This window comes from Thermobia domestica, chromosome 4 (genome assembly GCF_964235325.1).
Source record: "Thermobia domestica chromosome 4, izTheDome1.hap1.1, whole genome shotgun sequence".
In the NCBI taxonomy this organism is placed as follows: domain Eukaryota; kingdom Metazoa; phylum Arthropoda; class Insecta; order Zygentoma; family Lepismatidae; genus Thermobia; species Thermobia domestica.
The window spans coordinates 11,202,306-11,224,430 of NC_137457.1; the positions used below are offsets into that span (position 1 = coordinate 11,202,306).

General features: G+C 35.2%; 1 protein-coding gene across 4 annotated transcripts in view; it reads left to right on the top strand.

Moving 5' to 3' along the window:
- Positions 1–825: 825 nt before the first annotated feature.
- Positions 826–22,125, top strand: part of LOC145683714 (uncharacterized) — a 145,916-nt gene continuing 124,616 nt past the window's right edge. For 2 of the 4 annotated variants that reach the window (XM_081755167.1, XM_081755169.1), the window contains exons 1-4: positions 826–931; positions 8,700–8,799; positions 16,876–16,938; positions 21,056–21,097. In XM_081755167.1, the coding sequence (XP_081611293.1) occupies positions 896–931; positions 8,700–8,799; positions 16,876–16,938; positions 21,056–21,097 (241 nt within the window). In that variant the 5' untranslated portion in view covers positions 826–895. Of the gene's footprint in view, positions 932–8,699; positions 8,800–16,875; positions 16,943–21,055; positions 21,098–22,125 lie in introns of all 4 variants that reach the window. The other 2 variants (XM_081755170.1, XM_081755168.1) reach the window with 2 other exon arrangements.

Below are 22,125 nucleotides of genomic sequence, written 5' to 3' on the forward strand. Positions count from 1 at the left end.
CTTGATATTTTCTTTTCTTTTTCAGCTTCCATAGTTTTAGCAGAAATGTACTTCTGTAGGCTCATGTTGCAACTCTCACTATACTGTAAAATGAAATCTTTGAGTTTTACGTCCCACCGTTATGCCGGTTAGGTTAAAGGAGACGGTGATGATGCGTAATGAATGAAATGATGGAATGAAGAAAGTGGGAGGAAACGGGAAAACCCCGAGGGTATCCATGCACACGGTGTTTGTCCACCACAAATTTCACTTGGCGGGGGCTGGGATCGAACCCAGGACCCCAAGCACCAGTGTTGAACTCTCTACCACTGAGCCACCGCGGCCCCCTCACTATATTGTAATCAGAACTTTCACTATCAATTTTTCTATCCTGCGAGATCATATATTATCTACAAAAGAACACTTCTTTGGATATGTTTTATCCATTTCCATTGCCGAGTTGATATTGTCATTTCAACATGTTTTTTAGACGATACGTTACGCATGAGGATCACATAATATCTAGTTTACGTCTATTACTACTAGTACTACTACTACTACTACTACTACTACTACTGCGAATAATAAAAAATATAAAAGAAGACATAATTGCTCACTAACTCAAATTAGTGAGTTGTTCATTTATGAAGCGTTATTGTGAAGATGGTGACAATTCTTCATTTGTATTGTACTTTAAGACAGAAAATAATAAAACATTTCAATTGAAAAATTATTATTGGTATGAATTCAATTCATGTGACAAAATAATATTTGCACTTTCATAATGAAAATATTTATATTAACTGTGCAAAGATCTTTTCTATCTTAATCAGTGAATTCTTATTTAAAATGATATTACCGTCGCGGTACTGAACAACAGCAAAAATGAGGAAAAAATTACTGATACTGTTTCATAATGAGTCCTGAGTTTCATATATACGGAATCTTCCAGGTACGTCATTGAATCACACTATTCAAATAAAGAATTTATTGTTATGTATAATAATAACATTAACGACACTAGCGGTAATTCAAATATTAAAATATTAAAATATTCAAATTGTATTCTAATATTCTATAACAGATATGTTTCCCGAAGTAAATAGTCTGTTTTAATTTTACAATTCCTATATATTTTCCTCGTGGTATTACTTATTGATGCTAAAATCATTACTAAGATTTTAATACCGGTGTGAGGGGTGACTTTGACCGATGGGGTGACTGTAAACAAATTGATGAAATCTTAGTGCTCAGTACTTTACAGAAAAACCTGTTTTCGTAATTGTACTACACACAAAATGCACCCGTAATTTTTATTTTCTTGTAAAGTTTAATCTGTGTCAAGTACTGAAAACTGAGACTTTCTAAATTTTTGTCGAAAGTCACCCCATCGGTCAATGTCATCCCTCACTACGATATGTAACAAATAACTTAATTTTTAGACAACAACTATGTAAAATTTGTTAGTTTATGCCTATCTCGACACTTTAGCATCATGTGCTAGAAAAGTAAAGATAGCTTATAAATCTAGCCAGAAAGGCGTCAAACAATCAAAAGTGATATATCTCACTGAGAGCATTTCTATAGGTGGAAATGCTTATAAAAATGCTGTAGTTGTATTTGGTTATAATTAGTTTAATTTTTATCTAAGTTTGCCTTACGGTAGACCTTGATAAGCTCAAAGTTTGTAGGGAACATCGCGGCATACAAGCTTATGATAAATAAACACCCCGTCAAAAAAACTTCACAATGGAAGAGTTTTGTTTAAACTTAACCAACCTGGACAACCACGCCGACATTCTAAAATTTATGTGAGTGCATACAGATGGCGGGATGTGTTATATGTTTTCAGGGAAGTCTCGTTATTTTTCATTTATTTCGTTTTTGTTAAAATCTTTTAAGAACTATGTTATAAAGGGATGAGCTGTGATAAAGCAAAATATACCGGTACTATTAGGATAAGTCGTATTGTAGTGTGTCACTTGTAAGGCAACATCAAAGCAAGCCTAAATATGCTATTTTATTCACAATATAGTTTCATTTTTTTATTGTGTGGACTGTCTTTGAGTAGGGCAGACACATGCAAGGTAGGGGGAGTACATTGCTTGGGTGCCTTTGCACAAACACATTTGAAAGAAACAATTATATTAGAGGTTAGAAATTTTAACTTGTTGTTTTTATTCTTATCATTGTTTTAATTGCTAATTATTTTTTGATAATGGCAAACTAAGAAATATTTATATTATTTTGTTTCTATGACACTAAATATTTGGTGGGTATGATGCACCCACAAGATTATTTGTGTGGGTGCTGAAGCCCAGGAGCATCCACGTAGTCGGCACACATGAACCTGCATAAAGCAGTGGTTCTTTACAAATCTAGTACACATATGATATATTGTGTGACCTTTTTCTACATATGGAAAATCGGGTTTTAGGTTTGAACTTAATATATTGCTTTACACAATAAATTTATGCACATCAACGAAACGCTTTTGAACTTACTTAATTCTTTATAGTCATGGAATGGGAATATCGTAGTATACATGTCAAATATTATTGTTGTGCAGATCTTTGGTCTTAAAATAATGGATTATATATGTCTGAGTTTGAATTTAGGTGATTTCTAGAAAATATTCATATCATCGTTATTTAAAAAGAGGATATATAATAATGTAAATAATGAAACTTGTGTTGTGTCATTGCAATATTGATTGAAAAATGCGGGATGACTTTTCCCAACAATATTGTATTTTAGTAGTTTTATTGCGCTACTGTTATATTCAACCACCTTCTACTTTACCTTAAACTTAATGCTGCATAGACTGAATTTCAGGTATTCCAGGATTTAAACACAGAAGTGAATTTACTAAAGGTATTAGAAAGCGTACTTTAACTTTTGTTTGCAAGCGGCTTGATATATATACAGGGAGTTTAATAAGTAATGGACATAAATTAAACCGTAAATAGTACACGACAAAACTAACAAAAAAGTCTTAGTAAACATGTGTCCGCAAACGCTTCGTAACGGAGATAGGGGCTGTCGAAAGTGTGGGAAAATGAAGTTTCGACACGAATATCTCAAAAAGTATGAATCGGACAGAAGGAGGTCCAATGAATGACTATCGAAGTCAGACCTGCGCTATGCAGAAATGCATGCTTGAAACTCTGCAATGAGCGCGCAAGGGATTCCCCAAAAAAACGGACGGATTCCCGGAAAATTGTCCTAGGAAAGGGGGCTCGAGATGAACATCGAGGGCGAGTCTATCCACCACTAATTCATAAGTCGTGGTACCAGGTCGAAAGCTCGAAAAGATACAAAATGGCGGACAATGTTTACGTGCCGTGTGTGGTTGCATAACCAGCAGGAAATGAGAGGCAATCGAAGAAAGGTTGTGGTGCATGTTGTGAACTACTTCAGAACACATTCCTAAGACGAATGCACATGTACAGAGTACTCTTTTACTGTATCAATACCAAGGTAAAACAAAATGAAAGGAATGGCCGAAAGGAACACTGGTAAAACATACAAGCCAGCTGAAAATACTGAATCGGGGTTGCAACAGACGTTGAGCTCACCTTGGGTGCATGTTATCGCGGGTTCAAATCCGCTGAAGTGCCCACTGAATGCACTGGTTCTGATCCCAGAGTTTCCAAATCGCAGGTCCCGTCCTTCGAAACTCTTAAGCTCGTTTAAAGCAACAATAACTCAATGAATCGAGTGCCTGCAGATTGCTCATTATTTGGTTGATCCCCTGTACGTATACGTAAAGAAAAAAATGTGCACGCAGTTCTTGTCAATCAGCTTACATTCCATAAGCCAAGAAATATTGAATGTAAGAACACTACATTGTTTCGATTACATTGAATTGGAAACACGCTTGCCTTTCCACGTTTGTTACTTATGTTGCCTGAGGGTTCTGCTACAGGTCTACGTGCTTTCGTCGTGCCGGAGTAGTCGCTTCGGAGAATGATTCAGAGTGTAGAGGTTCGTAGATTTCACTTGTCTTTCTCGCCTACAGTAAATGATATAGTTCTGTGTATGGAAGAGGTGTCAAATGCGCGTGCCTTTACAGTTTTGTGGATGCACTTACTTCACCGTATTGCTGGGAACAGTGCAATCGTTTCAGTAGTGTTGGAAAGCCACGGGGATACTATTGTGCAGTGTTAATTAGTGCTATTCATGTGTTGCTAAATTATTGTTTACTTTGCCACTGATACAATGTTCAGTAATATTGAGTAATCTGACATGCACTTTATGTATGTCAGAGCAAACAGGAATGCGGTAGAGGCCGCTAGGTTATATCGCGAGACTTTCCCTATGAGACAGCAACTAGAAAGAAGAACATTCATCAGAATACATCAGCGGCTACGAGAACATGGGTGCTTTACACATTGTTCCAGGCCGGAAAGGCCAAGGACAGTACGTACCCCTGCTAGAAGAACGCGTGCTACAGCCAGTGGACGAAAACCCAGGAACGAGCACAAGACGTGTGGGACTTGCCGAACGCGTATCCAATGATCTCGTATGGCACATTCTCCACTACCAGCAGTTGTACCCATACCATCTGCAACGTGTCCAACCTCTGACGCTCACAGATTTTCCGGCGAGAATGCAGTTTTGTCAGTGGCTTCGCAGACAAATTACTGACAATCCTCATTTCACTGATGACGTCCTATTTACTGATGAAACACAATTCACCCGGGATGGCATTGTAAAGTTTCACAATTCTCATGTATGGGCCCCTGCAAATCCACATGCAATAGTGGAGGTAGGACATCAGCGTAGGTTTTCCTTAAATGTGTGGGTAGGACTCTTAGGTGATCAGCTCGTAGGACCATTCTTTCGTCCTAATGCATTAACTGGAATCCCATGTTTGCGATTTCTCCAACATGATTTGCCGCTTCTACTCGAAGATATACCTATCGATAGGCGTCAGCGACTGTGGTTTATGCATGATGGAGCGCCAGCACATTTCTTCAACCGTGTGAGAGAACATTTACATGCCCGATTCAGACGAAAGTGGGTAGGACGTGGGAGGCCTATTGCTTGGCCACCGCGCTCCCCGGACTTAATTCCTTTAGATTTCTTTCTCTAGGACCATGTGAAATCGCAAATTTATTCTACCCCTGTTGTAGCATTAAAAGACCTTCGAGAAAGGGTGGAACAATGTTGCGAACATATTCAACAGGATGCCGACATGTTATCACGAGTACGTGGATCTTTGCAAAGACGGATACGAGCATGCATTCGCATGAATGGACGACACTTCCAACATTTACTTTAATGATAGAGATAAGTTAATTTCTCATGCATCTCTTCTGTGGTTACACATCTGAGTATTTACGGTTTACCTTATGATTAATACTGTACACATTACCAAAAAGACGATTTCTGTTTATTGATATGGACAAACACGACGTGTCCATCATTTTTTGCTTTTTGTAATACACTTACGCGTCCAACATGCGGAATATTTCAGATTCGCCTCCCACATACTCGAATGTTGTCATGCTTTTCCCATTGCGGATTTTAGTTACGTTAACTGCTTAGCACATAATACTTCATCAGTGCCTTGCATACCGTTTGATTTACCTAAGTGCTACCACACTTGTACGTATGCATTAGTTGTCGGAATTCGTCCTGGAGCCATTTACAAGGTACATCACCACACTTCGATTGCCTCTCTCATTTCCTGCTGGTTATGCGACCACATACGGCACGTAAACATTGTCCGCCATTTTGTATCTTTTCGCGCTTTCGACCTGGTACCACGACTTATGAATTAGTGGTGGATAGACTCGCCCTCGATGTTCATCTCGAGCCCCCTTTCCTTGGACAATTTTCCGGGAATCCCTCCGTTTCTTTGGGGAATCCCTTGCGCGCGCATTGCAGAGTTATCAACCATGCATTTCTGCATAGCGTAGGTCTGACTTCGATAGTCATTCATTGGACAGCCCTCTGTCCGATTCATACATTTTGAGATATTCGTGTCGAAACTTCATTTTCCCACACATTCGACAGCCCCTATCTCCGTTACGAAGCGTTTGCGGACACATGTTTACTAAGACTTTTTTGTCGTGTACTATCTACGGTTTAATTTATGACCATTACTTATTAAACACCCTATATATATATATGAAGCGGTTGGAATAAAAATCATGCGTGGATTACCAAAAAAGATAGAAGCTAGCGATAATATTTATATGACTTCTCTGCAAAACCTATAAATAAACTTCTCACAAATCAGCAGAACAATCAAACAGTCGCCTTATAGTTTTTAACTAGTATGTTGACAATGGAGTTAATTCATTTCAACCGACATGACAGTCTTACCAAGGGAAATCTATTTTCAGTGCTCTCATTGGGCGCAATTTTGCAGTAGAGAACTGGTTTAGGAACACGAAAAATATAATATTCTGAAGAACAACAGCAGTTAAGAGAAAATTTCAGTGCTTTGAATTTATATACTTACTCAAACCTTTTATGCATGTACATGATTTGTATAAATATTCCAAATCATTATAATAAACTTAACATCCACATGTACGTAAAAATATAACTAAAGACATTTTATTCACGTAGTATCTATCAAAAATTCTCATTAGACGAGAACTACTGGTTTCTATATTGATAATTCTATTCAATATAAAAGTAGTGGTAACTATCGAAGGAGTTGCATTAGGAAGAGTAATGCTCGGTTTCCTTCAAACTACCAGAATGAACCTCATTCAATATACAAGATGCAGAACATTTGATGAGTTTTCTGCTGTTATTTTCAATCGAAACAAACAAACAAACAAACAAAAAAGATTGAAGATTTTCAGTTTAAGGTTCTAAATTTATTGGTTTTAGGCTAATGGAGATGAATGACTAAGGGAATGAAATGATGATGGAAAACTTTTGAAATGAGAAAGTGAGAAGAAATTCAAGCAAATCGGGATAACTGACACACGATGCATTAGACAAAAAATACCACAAATTTATCTCTCTACCTATCAATCTAAACAGCAACTTTAGCGCACCAGAGGTGAGTGCTTTACCAGTGATCCATACTGTGCAAATTTTTAAACGACAAAAGTTACTCTTACTATACAACTCTTCTAAAGATCTACCACCTTTTAGAAGGTAGTGCTTCTGACAGATTGTTTAGCTTCAGAGTAGTACTCTTGGACTACCGCAAAATTTGACTAATTAATGAATTTATTGACTTTAACAATTTTCTTTAGGCTATTTGTGCTTTGTTTGGTCCTGTGATTAAAATCATCCAATACATTTAGTCATTGTGGAGGAATTGATGGAATGGGATAGTCACTGAAAACAAAACAGTTCCTTATAAATACCCATATACAATGTTGCACCCGAAATTGCTATCTAGCTCTACAGAAAATGATAGGACTGTTTTAATAAGGATTTACAACTATTATTGCACTATAAGATCGATAGTATATTTTTATAGAATGATTTCAAAATTTAATACAAATCAGCAACCGCATCTCACACTGGAGCAATATGAAACAAACGATACTGACCAAACTTCTATTCGATTTGCTGCTTTTGTTTGTATTCGTTCAAAGTCTCCTACCGGAAACACATGTATTTCACATTTGGGCAAGGAGCGCTATGCACCCTAAATGAAGTAATAGTTGCAATACATTATTGTCTTCTGTCTACTGAACTTGGAGTTTATATGAAACTACCAGATTACGGAACCTGCTGAATGTATGATTTATACAATAATTAGTTCTGCTACAATTAAAAGAACTACTTATGGAAGGAAATATTCTGTTACTTACTAAGTACAATAATGGATCAACGTTACATAATGCCTCTAATACGTCTTTCCTACTCCATTTTTTTTTGTTTGAAAGTATCAACTGACAAGCTTACAACCACCATTATTATCTCACAAGTATGTATACATTTATATGGGACAAACGTATTTAGTTGTTACACATGTGTTATTTTTCGACATAATAGACCTCATTGCAGAAACAGTTGTTAAGTTTGGAAAGTACATTCTGAGTTCCAGTTTTGAATTCTAAAGTATGGTGCTGGGGCCAGATTTCAGCTTATTCCTTGATCGTTGCGGGAATATTGTCCAGAAAGATGTTTCCGTAAATATGTATTCGTGCTTTCAGAATGTCTATTGGTCACTTTACCATATGCTTGAAGAAAAGGCACGACTTAACGTGTTTCATATTTGGCAGGATTCTGAATTGAAGCAGCCATTATAAACACGTCTTACTTGCTTTATATTTTACGTAAGAATGAGGATCATCGCAAAAGGGAGGCGACAGTTGATCGTAAAATCAATATCGCTAACTTATGCAGGGACAAAAGACTTGTCTGCCTACAGTTGTAACCTTACCTTACGAATACGTCTCGTATAATGCATGCTCTCATCTTTTCAAAAATCAACTGTAATCAATTAGGAAAAAAATATTGTTTTAGTGAACCGTCTTGCGTTTACCTGTTTGATCATAAATGTTAAATAACATAAATGTGGAAGTTTGATCATAAATTTGAGTGAAATAATTCGTTTTTCTCAATATCTATTATTATTATTATTATTATTATTATTATTATTATTATTATTATTATTATTATTATTATTATTATTATTATTATTATTATTATTATTATTATTATTTCAGAAAATGAGTAATTTCATTGAACTTATTATGTAATAGTACATTAATGTTGATTCTTCATTTTAGGTTATCTGTATTATTCTGAAGATAGTAGATAGTAGCAGGCATAACATAAGAGCTCCAGCGTTTTTCATCAATTCACCAAATGTTAAACCATTTTCATATTGTAAGTATCTAAATTCGTATACATTGTAATACAAGAAAAATTATTAAATCATATTAAATCATCACATAGTACGTATGGGTAAAAAAAAAAAAAAAAAAAAAAAAAACAGAATCGAGAAAGTATACATTAACACATATATACATTAACACATAAAACACACACGTATAGTATACATTAACACATATACACACAATTAACACATAACAATTGATTGTGGTGTATGTAAATGATCGAAAACTGCCGATATTAGTTTCTAATCCACAGTTTTCGGATTCATGAGCTGACTGGTGACAGTCTCGATGCTCCTTAAGTCCAAGTTCAGCCTCTAATAACGGTAAGACCCCGTAGCACACGTAGGGGTATACGACAGGTGATGTATAGAAATGAGTGAAAACGGCCGATATTAATGTCTAGTTTATAGTTTTCGTGTTTCCGGAAATGAACAGTAGCGTTTTAGATGCAGTTTGAAACAAAATTCAGCTATTGTTAGCACTCCTAAAGAGGTAAAGGATGGCATGTAAAAATATTGGTGATTAATGACAATTTTGTTATCCCTGAAGTCAAAGCTCACAAGGAATGGTCACAGTAGCTCCGCTGAGATCCGAACGAGACAATTGTGTTTGCATTTGATATGTTATAACTAGACTAATACCAAAGTTATACTTGCCACCGGGCCTAATGTTGTGAGTTACAACATAGTTTGTGATATGAAAGCTACAAAGCTGGAAGAATAGTTTGAACCGAGTCATTTATTCGGAAACGGTTAGGTAAATGGAAAAATCGGACAATACGTAACCCATCATTTTCAAGAACACATTTTTTCTGATAAAAAAAGAGTGCCCCGGGGTCCTCGCAGGGTCCCAGACGGGGTCCAACTCAAAATTTTCAAATAGCAAGGGGAGTGAAGTAGCACATCGTTTGTAAGCTGTTGTAAAATGAAAGAAAATGTTGCAAGTCTCAACTCTCTACGGCACCCTGTGCAAAATGGCGGAGGGTAAAAATATAAAGAAAAATTTAATTGAAAAGTCCATGGTCACCCCTATAAAACCGAAACGGTAATACAAATGTGAAAATAGGAAAGAGAGTGTGGCATTATTTTAAAAGTAGAACAATTTAAGTTAAAACGTCTTGTCCCAGGGTCCCCACAAGGTCCTAGGTGGGGTCCAACTAAAACATTTTAAATGGCAAGAGGGGTTAAGTAGCTCATCGTTTGCAAGATCTTGTTAAATGAAAGTAGATGGAACAAGTCTCGACTTTCTACGACAACCCTGTCCAAAATTGCAGAGGGACAAAATGTAAACAAAAACTTAATTGAAAAACTGTGGCCAGCTTGAATCCAAGATGGCCTCTTAAAACTGTTACACCTATATTCATAACAGTACAAGTCTAAATCTCTATTTTTCTCTATTATGTATTTAAAAACAATAGGAAGACTAAAGAACAATTGAATTCCGATTCACTTCAACTATTATTTCATTCGGTAAGAACGCATATATGTTTTGTTCTTAATGCACGTTCGTCACGGTTCTCTCGACATCATTTACTTGAATACAATGGATATGCAATGAACACACAACTCTGACTTCCTACTCATACTGCTAAACAAAAGTTGATTACCTTCGGATATTTTTCTAAATTTGTCATACGTAGTTCAAGCATAAAAGACTTGTTGCACCAGTAGGTTAGGGCTCTATTGTTACGTATTCGTGATGGTTACATTTGTATGTCATTCGTTGGTTTGATCGCAATACTTCAAGCAATATCAAATATACAAAAAAAATCTCATTTGCAAGATTGGCGACTAGTACCAAACCATGTGTAAGTCATTTCAGTACATCGAGCTGCGTCAAACTTTGTTGGTTTGATCACAGTATTCCAAGAAATAACATATTTAAATACAAACTCATTTTTCACATTGGTAGCCATATTGGATTACAGATTATACTCTTTGATATTTTGTGAATATCTATTATTATAAACGCTTATAAACGTATGGTTATAAACGTAAATACCATATTCCTCTTCTCCAACACCAGTGGTGTGAGCAGGACATGCGTTCGATACCTAGTGCGGCATTTGGAACTTAAGATGTCGCGTTTTTGAACATTTTGTATGTTTTCGTCACCTACTGACATTCAAGCCAAATTTGGTTTTCCTGGCTTCAGCAGTTTTGTATGCTTATCCTTTCGATATAGGTTTTAAGCGATTATCTTAGATTCAAGGTGGCCACAGACTTTCAATTAAGCTTTTGTTTACATTTTGGTAAGCCGCAATTTTGGACAGGGTTATCGTAGAAAGTCGAGATGTGCTCCATCTTCTCTCACTTAACAATAGCTTTCAAACGACGTGCTACCCCTCTTGCCATTTGAAATTTTTAGTTGGATCCCACCTGGGAACATATGGAGACCCTGGGACAAGACGGTTTAACTTAAATCATTGTATTTTGAAAATAATGTCGCATTTCCTTTCTTATTTTCACATTTGCCTTACCGTTTCCGATTTATAGGGGCGACCATGGGCTTTTTAATTATTTTTGTTTACACTTTGAACCGTCGCCATTTTGCACAGGGTTGTCATAGAGAGTCGACACTTGCTGCATATTATTTAATTTTACAACAGCTTTCAAATGATGTGCCACTTAACCTTCCTTGCCGTTTGAAAATTTTGAGTTGGACCACGTCTGGGAACCTGCTGGGGACCCTGGAACAAAGATGTTTACCCCAAAAAGTTTGTCCTTAAAAATGATGGGATACGTGCTGGCTGAGTTTCACACTTACCCAACCGTTTCCGAACAAATGACTCTGTTCAAACTATTCTGCAAACTAGTTCTTACATTACAAAATATGTTGTAACACATGATATTCCGCCCGGTTTCACGTATAACTTTGGGATTCAGCTAGTTATAACATATCAAATGGAAACACAATTGTCTCATTCGGATCTCTGCAGAGCCACTGCGTGACTCTTCCTTGTCAACTCCTAAATGGGATAAAACCTTACTCCTAGGAAAGAGGAGAGGGAGATATATATAAAATGATCAAAAAGAACCAATATTGTGATAGAATCTATAGTTTTCGGATTATTTTAGATAAATAGTGACACTCCTTTTGTCTTTAGGTCAGATTAAAATCCTTATTAATGCCCAGGGGGGAAATGGGTACATGTACAAATATCAAAAATGACCAATATTAGTGTTGAACCATTAGTTTTATGCATCACAAAACAATTTGGTGGAAATTTGAGTTCATGCCTTAGTGATGGCAAGACCTGTATAGTTTTCTGGTTGGGAGTGAAAGACATAAAATGATAAAGACAACCGTTAGTACTCTATAATCAATAAGCTCACTTTCATACAACATAAAGCGAAATATCTTTTTTTAGATTAAATTAGAATATTTTGTTCCCTCTTTTCCATAGATAATTTTGTATCAGGTCAGAATGATTATATGTATATAGTTTGCCTAGGTTGGTAAAATAAATTTTGCCCATAGTTTATCGATCTATGTTAAAACTAAATAATTTATAAATTGATAGCATTTAAAGTATGAGATACATATTAAGTTTATAATATATATATATATATAGATTACTGGGCTTTTGATTCAAGCTAGGTAACTGAAATGTGGAAATACAAGATACTCAAATGACATAAGTAACTAAGACCTGTCCTTCGGATCTTCCTAACGTTTGTGAATGACATAATGCAATTAATTCTCTCAATTAACATAAAAATAATTAATCAATGTAGATAACCAATATAGATAATATTTGATTATTTAACTCTTATCCAATTGTGCGTAATGTCAATAAAGATGCCCAAACTAATGCTAACACACCATTCTGTTTCAAAGGGAAATTCAAAACTTTATCCAAATCAGTATCAACATCAGTTTAGCTTGTGATTAGTTGTTGGTAATTTAGTTGCTAATAGTCTAATTTTATATATAAGCAATCCTGATAGTTTCCGCTTATCATAATAATATATACGACGGATATTAATAGAGTAAGAAATAGTTAATTAATGAATACTAAACACAGTTTTATGAACCGATATGCAATGACGATTATGTTACGAGATGGAACAATACAAATTAATGAAATGGTGTATTAAGGAAATAATAGTTTTATTGATTGTATGTAAATATAAAATAATTGATGTATTGATATGTCGCTGACATAAGAAATTAATACAAGCAACTCAACTGGTTCTGAAGTTGTAATTTTGATTCTATCTTTCTTGAATACTGATAGGAAAATATAAGCTTATGCATTTTCATAAATACATTATGGTAGTAGTTGATACTGATAATTGTATAAACTTAGCTCATAATAGTTTACAAGGCTGTCGTAGTAACTGATGAGTCTTTGAGTAACTGATGAGTAACTGATGAGTCTTTTGTAGACAGATTCCTGCGTTCTCTCCATGATCATGATTTTTCTGGCGTAGGTCCTACACATGATACTTCATTTTGTACTATCGGTATATTCTATCCGATGTTCGATATCCATTAGAGACTATCTGTAGATGTCTAAATTGTCTCCAAAGGGAAACTTACTGGAAGGTGATGCACAACCCTGGAGGTTGAAAAGATATTTTGTGTTGTTTTCGCTACTCGCATATATGCAGGGGTTCTATAAGTCTTTACATTGGCCATCTCGGTAACTATTGAAGATAGGAAAAAATGGTAAGAGGGCAATGTTGTTGGAAAGTATGTATTTTCAATCTAAAATGTTGGAATTTTCGGAATTGGACCAACCGTTTGGGCATTGCACTGGTATAGCGCCCAATGGTAAAGAAAAATGGGACGTTGCCACGTCTTTGTTGGAGAACAATGAAGGTAAGTGAATGTGGTTTGAAGCATCCTGGACCAAGGAAAATTTAATGGACTGCCACAATGAAGGATATGAAGAAGGATCACACGCAACGTCAATCCAAAGCAATGGCGTCACCATCAGAACGGGAAGGGGCAAATATGAAAAAGAAATTGAATTATTCACCGCAAACTGGCATTAGTTGTTAATGATGTTAACAAGATGAGAAAAGAGAACAAATGGATAAAGTTAGAAATGGCCTAAGTGCCAGAACCAGAGGAAAATATATACACATGAGTTATCGCAATACAAGTTAAACGGGTAATGAACATGTGAGTGCTTTACAACACAAGCAACAAGTTTTAAGCTATAAACTGCTTACAAACGTCTTCTGCGTCATACTAAGACAACTTTGAACAATACAAGTCAATTCTACTTATTGCGGCACTTAGATCTTGTCTCATTATCAGTATCTCAGTATCAGAAGTCAGAAGGTACCATGTCTGGTCTGTATGGAGGATGTCGAAGTGTTTCCCACCAAAATATCCTGATTTGCTCCATAGTGGTACGTGCAGTATACTAACGCACATTATCCAGTATAAGAATGATCTTTGCAAGACGGTTTCCACGCAAGGGACGAACTAGCTTCAAAAGTGTCTGGATGTAGCGAGAACAATTTATAGTTTGTCAAGAAAGTCAACCAAAATGCAACGCTGTGTCGATTGCACTGTTTTCATTTTGTTATTTGATGGCAAATTCAAATGGTACCATTCCATACTCTGTCTTTTTGTTTATGCTTCATAATAATGGAACGAGCTTTCATCTCCAGTCACAGCACTTGTCAAAAAGTCATCACCTTCATTTCGAAGTCTGTGAAGAATTGTATGATTAACGGTTAGTCTCTGACGTTTATGGTTCTCGGTTAAAAAGCGAGGTTAATAAACGGGCACAAACTTTCCGATAAACGCTGTGAATAATTTTTTGCACCGCAATATGTCCAGCACCAAGTTTTGCTGCGATTTCATTCATTGTGATACGCCTATCTCCCTTAATCACCTCATCAATCGTTACCTTGTTGCATTCCGCTGCGAGGCTCATCTTCGATCCTCGCGTTTCCACCCTTAAAATGTTTCATCCACCTACTAACACTGTTGGAACCCATGCACACATCTCTATAGGTACGCTGCAGTCTGTGATGAATTCATTGCGGCCGTACAATACGAGTTTGTGGAAAGGAGCTCTCAGGAATGAGATGCATCCAAAAGACGTTAATCTAGTTTCCAAAGCTCAGTTTAACCAGAAGAAGTCATGCAAGAAAACCATAACGAACGCAGACTTTGCCTTTAAATGTATTGCTTCTTCTTGTATACTCTACTGCAGCATTTCCCAACCTTTTTCAATTGCGATACACTACGGGTGTAACTTGAATTCTCGTGGCACACTTTTATCTGTAAATATAAAATACCGCGGTATTTTTTTATGATTACTGATTTCTTCCTCACAGAGGAGAAAGCTCGATCACTGTTTTTTCCCATGGTAAATAATTATGCCTAATTTTCATTCTAATTTAAACATAGAAAACAATTACAATGAAATATAGGACTCAGCTTTTTAAAAATGCAATTTCTTTTTCGAAAGCTCTATCCAACCTTTCACTAAAAAGGAAGATCACTAAATAACGAACGAACAAATAAATCTCTTGTACTTTCAAAACACCAATGTAGGTAATTTGTATGTATGTTTGCTTTGTCGAAAGGATTCAATGATATTTTAATATTTCAACTTATGAAATAGTCTGCAACAATAAAGAAGCAATAATGGTCGTAACAATGATAACAAATCCTTTTTCTCGACATTAAAAATGGACAGAAAAATAACAGTATGAAACTTATAATTTATTAACATGGTTAATATAAAGTACGGGACACAAACGACCAACATCACTATTAAATTTAATTGCATTTTTGGTCGTTTATTCTTGTCCCGTACTTTTTTTTTAATTACAATTTTAAATATCATATGAAGATTAGAATTTTTCAATAATATTAGTGACGTAACAATTTTTCAATAATATCTATTGACGGTTACAATTGTGTACTAATATTGTACGAAGGTTACAATTTTTAAAAATAAGTAAAATAAGTTGGTGCAGGATTCAAAATTAATGTGCAACTTGAAATTGATGTTTTTTCATAATTCTCTTCAATTGTGGACGGATAGTTGGTGAACACAGCCTCATATTGTGTTCCGGTGTTAACAGTTGTGACCTGTTCTTACACTTGATTGTGTTCATTGCAGAAAATCCTACTTCACTTAAGTAGGATATAGAAAAGGAAATGAAAACTTTTATAGCCTTTGTAGAAATAGCTGGTACCATCTTTAACAAGAGATTAAAGATGCTGTATATTCTCTCCGGAGAGAAATCCAGAATGATGCCATGTCTTGCTGTGAGTGCTGGAGCTTCAAACCTCGGTCATTCCTTACATCGACAGGTTCATAGTAATGTGAAATAGAAATATACATTTTTCCTATGTTTTGCAATTTGGTTGCCATAGAATTAATAATTTCGTTTCGATTTTCTCGAGGCACACCAGCGGCCAATTCGCGGCACACCAGTGTGCCGCAGCACAGCGGTTGGAAAACGCTGCCCTACTGTCATGAGATGATTTTCGTACCTTTTGTGGATCACATTTTGAGCTATGGATGTTGTTGAGCACTTGGAGTGTTGTAATATGCAAAGGATATTACAATACATTCAATACTGTAGCTGTGAATGCAGATTTAACATTTAGTTCTGAAACAACTAGAAGCAGCAAAGGAAATTATGTATTTAAGCAAGTTTCGAATTGATGTCTAGGCCAGAAACTGGGATCATTTATTAGTGCTTCCTATATATGTAACTCATTTCCCGTCGACTTTGTAATGGATATACACCACATTCTTTGTTATTTAAGTTTGCGTTAAGTAGGCCATAAAACATATAGACTATGTGTTCAAACATCTCGGAATACACAATAATGCCAATGAGCATGAACATGTGTATCCCCGAAGAAAAATGTCACATGTCCGATATATTTAACAATATGAAACATAAGAAACAGCAATTCAGTATAAGAAAACCATTATTTCAGACTAAATATTTTCTGATGGTATGAAAACTGTTTGACAGTATAGAATAATATAATAATATTATTGGTTTGCGGTAGTAGTTAAAAGTTAGAGATACTCATAACTAATGGTTTTCAAACTTTTTTGTAATTTCAGCTCAGAGGTATAGGCCAATTCAGACATATCCATATCAATATCAGTACCCAGTGCAACGTTACCGTAGGTATACATAGTATACAAGTTATTGTTTGGACTGGATTTGCCAATAAGAATGTCGTAACTTTGAAACAATAATCTAATGACGCCGACTGGGCTGAAGAGTTTATATTATGACAGTTGTGTGAAATTATCTCTAGAAAAGTTACTATGGAGGTAATCATAGTTCAATAACTTACAGAAATTATTTGAATTGAACGTCAAAATGAGTTAACAGTTGGACAATCGGTTTGATTATTGCAAAGAATCTATGATAAACTTAATCTACCGACTGAATATTCGACTTACCTTCTTTTGATTCTCATTGAGAAAATCGAAATAACTATTTCAGTAGCTGACGTGCCACAACGTGTTCGTCATTTTGTTGGTCATTCTGTTGACTATATGGCTACGGTAAGGCATTTCAGGACGATTATAGACACATTATTTTCAATGACGAGATTTACGGCAATATGGTAATGCATCGTTTCAGGGCTCTTGTAACAAGATAGTCCAACTTGGGATAATTTATCGGTCCCTTGGGTTATTGCAGAAAATGTCTATGGAGTCGTTTGACCAAGAAACAGTATGGTCACTTGTCCGTGAAGATCATAATTGTAGGTATGTTTTTTTTTTGGAATTATCTAAGGTCTAAGAGAAAAGTCCATAAGGAATTCATGAAATAAAGAGAAAGAATGAAGAAAGCATTACAAATTTACTTCCAATTTACTTGTAAAACTAAAGTAAAATTAATTACTCAGAACACCCAGCTAATCGAACGAGAACGTTTGAACGTTATCTTCAAAATTTTAAGCTATTGATTGCTTGCTATTTTTGAATTAAAATCGTTATTTCTTTAGTTTGTGTTCTCTCTGGTTTTAAAGTTCTGACATTCTTCTTTGGTAACCTTTAAATCGCTTCTACAATTAATTCACATTAACTTTCTAATACTATTTTGCGGAAGAATCTAGTATTTTATAGATACTAGTTAAATAAAGGGATACATACTGTATATGTTCACAAGCAGTATATAATGTGTGGTTAGTCGTTAGAAAAGTACAATGATAATGCGTACAATCTAATAACTAAGAGAAATTTGTGCTATTGATACATAAACATTATATAAATAAATGGCGGAACAGAAATTTTCAATTACTATTGGCAACAAGCAAAATATTTTTAGTGTCAGATTTTATTCTATTTTTGATTTTCTCAAAGATTACATAGGAAAATTTACCACGAAATATATTGCCTAAGTTTGAGTGGTGTTGTCTATCGAGTGATGTATGGCATCCGACGGAATAATGTTTAAGTTTATCGAAATATAACATTTAAGAGAATATATATATCATCATCATAGGGATTCTGCCTTTATTGGCAGGTCATTTGCCGCAGTTGAGAAGCTTCCATGCTCCACGGTCCTCCGCTAACCTTTTCGTCTTCGCGTATGATCTTTCTGTTTTAATATCATCCATTAATTGTAGTCTCCTTCGCCCCCTCCCTCTCTTCCCCGCCACCATACCATCTAGGACGTCCCTCATGATACAATCTCTTCACAGGCAATATCCCAACCAGTTTCTTTTCCTCTTCCTAATAATATCTAAAAGTGTTCTTTTCTCACCCAACATTTCTAACACTCTCTCATTCGTTTTCCGCTCTACCCAACTAATTCTTTCCATTCTTATCCACGCCCGCATTTCGAAGGCTTCCATTCGATTTTCGTCACCTTTACATAATGTCCACGTTTCCGCCCTATACAGTACAACACTCCACACGAAGCATTTTATGAATCTTTTTTTCAACTCTTTATTCAAGGTCCCATAAAACAGACTTTTCTTCCTCCTAAAGGCTTCTTTCGCCATTCCTATCCTTGCTTTTATTTCACGTTCGCATTTCATGTCATTACTATAATACTACCGAGGTATCGAAAACTATTCACTTGTTCTATTTTCTCCCCTCCTACTTTTATATTTGACAAAGACCCCTTCGTTCCAATCAATCATAATGGCTTCTGTCTTTCTAAGATTTATTTTCATCCCGCATTCTTTAAAGCCCTTTCTCATTTTTTCTAACATTTTATTGACTTTCTTTTCAGATTCTGCAAGAAGCGCGAAATCGCCAGCAAATCGTATGCATCTAATCATTCTACCTCCTACCGAAATGCCATCATCATCATGTAGGGTCTTTTTACTATCTCTTCTAGATAGATATTAAATGGTGTTGGCGTGAGGCAGCATCCTTGTCGAACTCCTCGTCCATATATCATTAACCACATTAAGTATTGTCGTCTTCCTGACGCCGCAATGAAAAGGTTGATGGCATTAGTCTTACTTCATCAAGAATCATAATTCTCACATAACGCCATTTTCTTAGGTTTATAAATAAATTATTTTTCTTTTTCTTCTCAAGATCTCATGGTTTTATATTTATGCGTGTAAGTTTGTTCAGGCTCATATCTCTTGCTAAGATGATCCTGATGCTAAAATTTACTCTCTGTAATTAATACAGTATCAAATCGACAATAATTAATATTGTTGATGAGATTATTAAATTATTAAAAAAAATATTTGTAGGTTTAAAATTTAAGTTAGTGTTATTTAAGTATTGCTCAAAAATGAGAATAATATTAGTCAGTAGATAGTGTACAACGGAACTAAACAAAATAAACGAGAATATTTTTTTTTCTAAATTGTAACTCGTAGGTTTCAATATAATTAAAATGAAGCGAACTTTTGACCCTTATCCGGGCAAGACATTTTTGAAACGTAAACGGGCAACCGGGGCCTGTGAGGCCCAGTATATATTTTAAGTGCAGAATACACAAAATCAATGCCTATTGTCACTTACTGTTCAGACTAGTCGAGAATGTACCGGTATATATATTTTTTTAAGTAGCGAAACTTCGTGTCACGCTTTTGTAAGCCGAGCAAGCAGAATAGCAAATCCGGTCCAGACATTTTTGTAACGTAAACGGGCAACCGGGGCCTGTCAGGCCCAGTATATATTTTAAGTGCAGAACACTCAAAATTCAATGTCTGTTGCCGCATACTGTTCCGACTAAAGGTTACAATAGTCACGTGTTCAATATATAATTATGTGACAATTTGATCTAATATTTGACAGGAATTTCACTAAAGTTATACGGGGCCTCCTAGGCCCCGGTTGCCCGGTTACGTCAGGAAAAGATTTTCAAATTTTTTTAAAAAAAGCTTTATTAACTCGATATGTTCATGATTTTAACTTCGACGAAAGATAGAATAATTCAGTATTTTATGTCTTTGAAATATGTATGGTTATTGAGAAATTTTAGAAAAATGAAGCTACTGGGCCTGGGAGGCGCCGGTTGCCCGGATAAGAGTTAACGCTGAAGTGTATTGCGTCATTAGTTTATAATAATAATAATAGACAGCTCCTCTTTCCTGAAATAATGCTATACGTAGCAAAATACTTAACTGCGTAGTTAGTACGCAAATTGAATTCAAGCACAAAAGTATAAGTTAATATGGATTAGTTTCTTTACTTAGTTGGTCTAATCTTTCTTTAAATGAGATTAGAATTAGATAATTTTTTCAAAGATAAGATTATCAAAATTACTAACTTGAAAGAAAAAACGATTGTTTTCTTTTTGTTTAACGAATTACTCAGTTTTATTGTGGTCTCTACGGAAACAGTTCTGTTTGCATAAGCCCTGTTGCATTATCGAACGGAGCTGATTTTAAAGACTCGGATACTGGCAGTAAGTGAAATTTGTAATAAAATGAAAATGATTTCTTTTGAAAATAATATTCTCAAATATCTAAAACGTAAAGTAGATAAACTAAATTTTCCAGTCTACATATTGAGAAAGCAATATATTATGCATTATTACGAAACTAATCCTGTAAAAAAATCCTTATTACTTTGTTATGAGCCTTATTTGAAGAATATTTGTAGGAACTTTAAATTGACTCGTACCAAATACAAGGTTGTATTAAGTGCATTATATGTGATAGGACTTTAAGATTGCAATGTTTCTTATGTATATAACTTATGGCAAAGTTACAAGATTAAAATTATGTTCACTGATATATTAATACGACTGATAGTTAACATCATATTTTAAAGAGTGTTACTTCTAACATATTGTGTGATTTCTTTCCAGGTATATTTCCTAAATATTATCCATATCCGCTTTATTTAATGGGTAAGATGACTAAGTTATGAGTTTAGTATAATGACTTCAATAAATGTGTACCTTGTGTTTCTCTTTCTGGCAAAAGAGGGTTCGCACAACATCAGAGGTGGCTACCTTTTTACGTTTGAGAGCTAGTTTTTATTTGGGCATTCATTGACGTTCTGCTTATATCAATTTAGAATATACAATTAGTGAAGTTACACGGTTTTCTGGTTCCCTTCACTAAGTCAGCTGGAGTATTTGTGACATAAACAAGGTATATGATGGATTCTGAAACCATTTATACCCATAGCAAGAACAAAGTCTTATGATCACTTATTTTCGAGATTGCGTCACGAGCTTTTAAAAAAAAGGTTTTCAAAAACATGTCAACAGATGATGGCTTCTTGGATGTCAAGTGGTCTACCTACAAAAGAATGAAAACAAGACTAGTCATTTTTTTACATATTTTATAAGTCAGTCTTTGAAAATAATTGTCTAATCATTTAATTACAAAACTGTATTCTACATAGTTATTATTTTGTATACCAACATAACATAAAAATGAACTCTTCTTGATATATTACACTTCAAATTTTATTTCTGGAGTGGAGTTGGACAAATTTTTATGCAAGTAGTCCATTGGTGCGTAAGGTTATGACAAGTGCGTGCTAACTTTTACACTAGAAGTCAGTTATATACGGAGTCGTCCCTTCACTATCACGCTGGATAGAACCACGAAAGAGTAACAGAGTAAACCGAAGTAGTACGAGTAACGACAAATTAATCTCGGATCGAAAACCAGATCCAGATAAAGGACACTATAGCAGAAGTTATATGACCCAATGTCTAGATACCCACTTAATGGTATCTGGTCAATATTTGTATAACTTAAGTTTAGTCTGAGAACAATGTTCGATAGGGAGAATGTGCTACAGCTGACTGTGAGCTGGATCTCACAGTTAGCCGATGGACTATTAGCCATTGATTTACGTGACACAATGGATACCCAATTTGAACTTTCCCTTAACTTGTCATTAGCCCACGAAATAAAGATT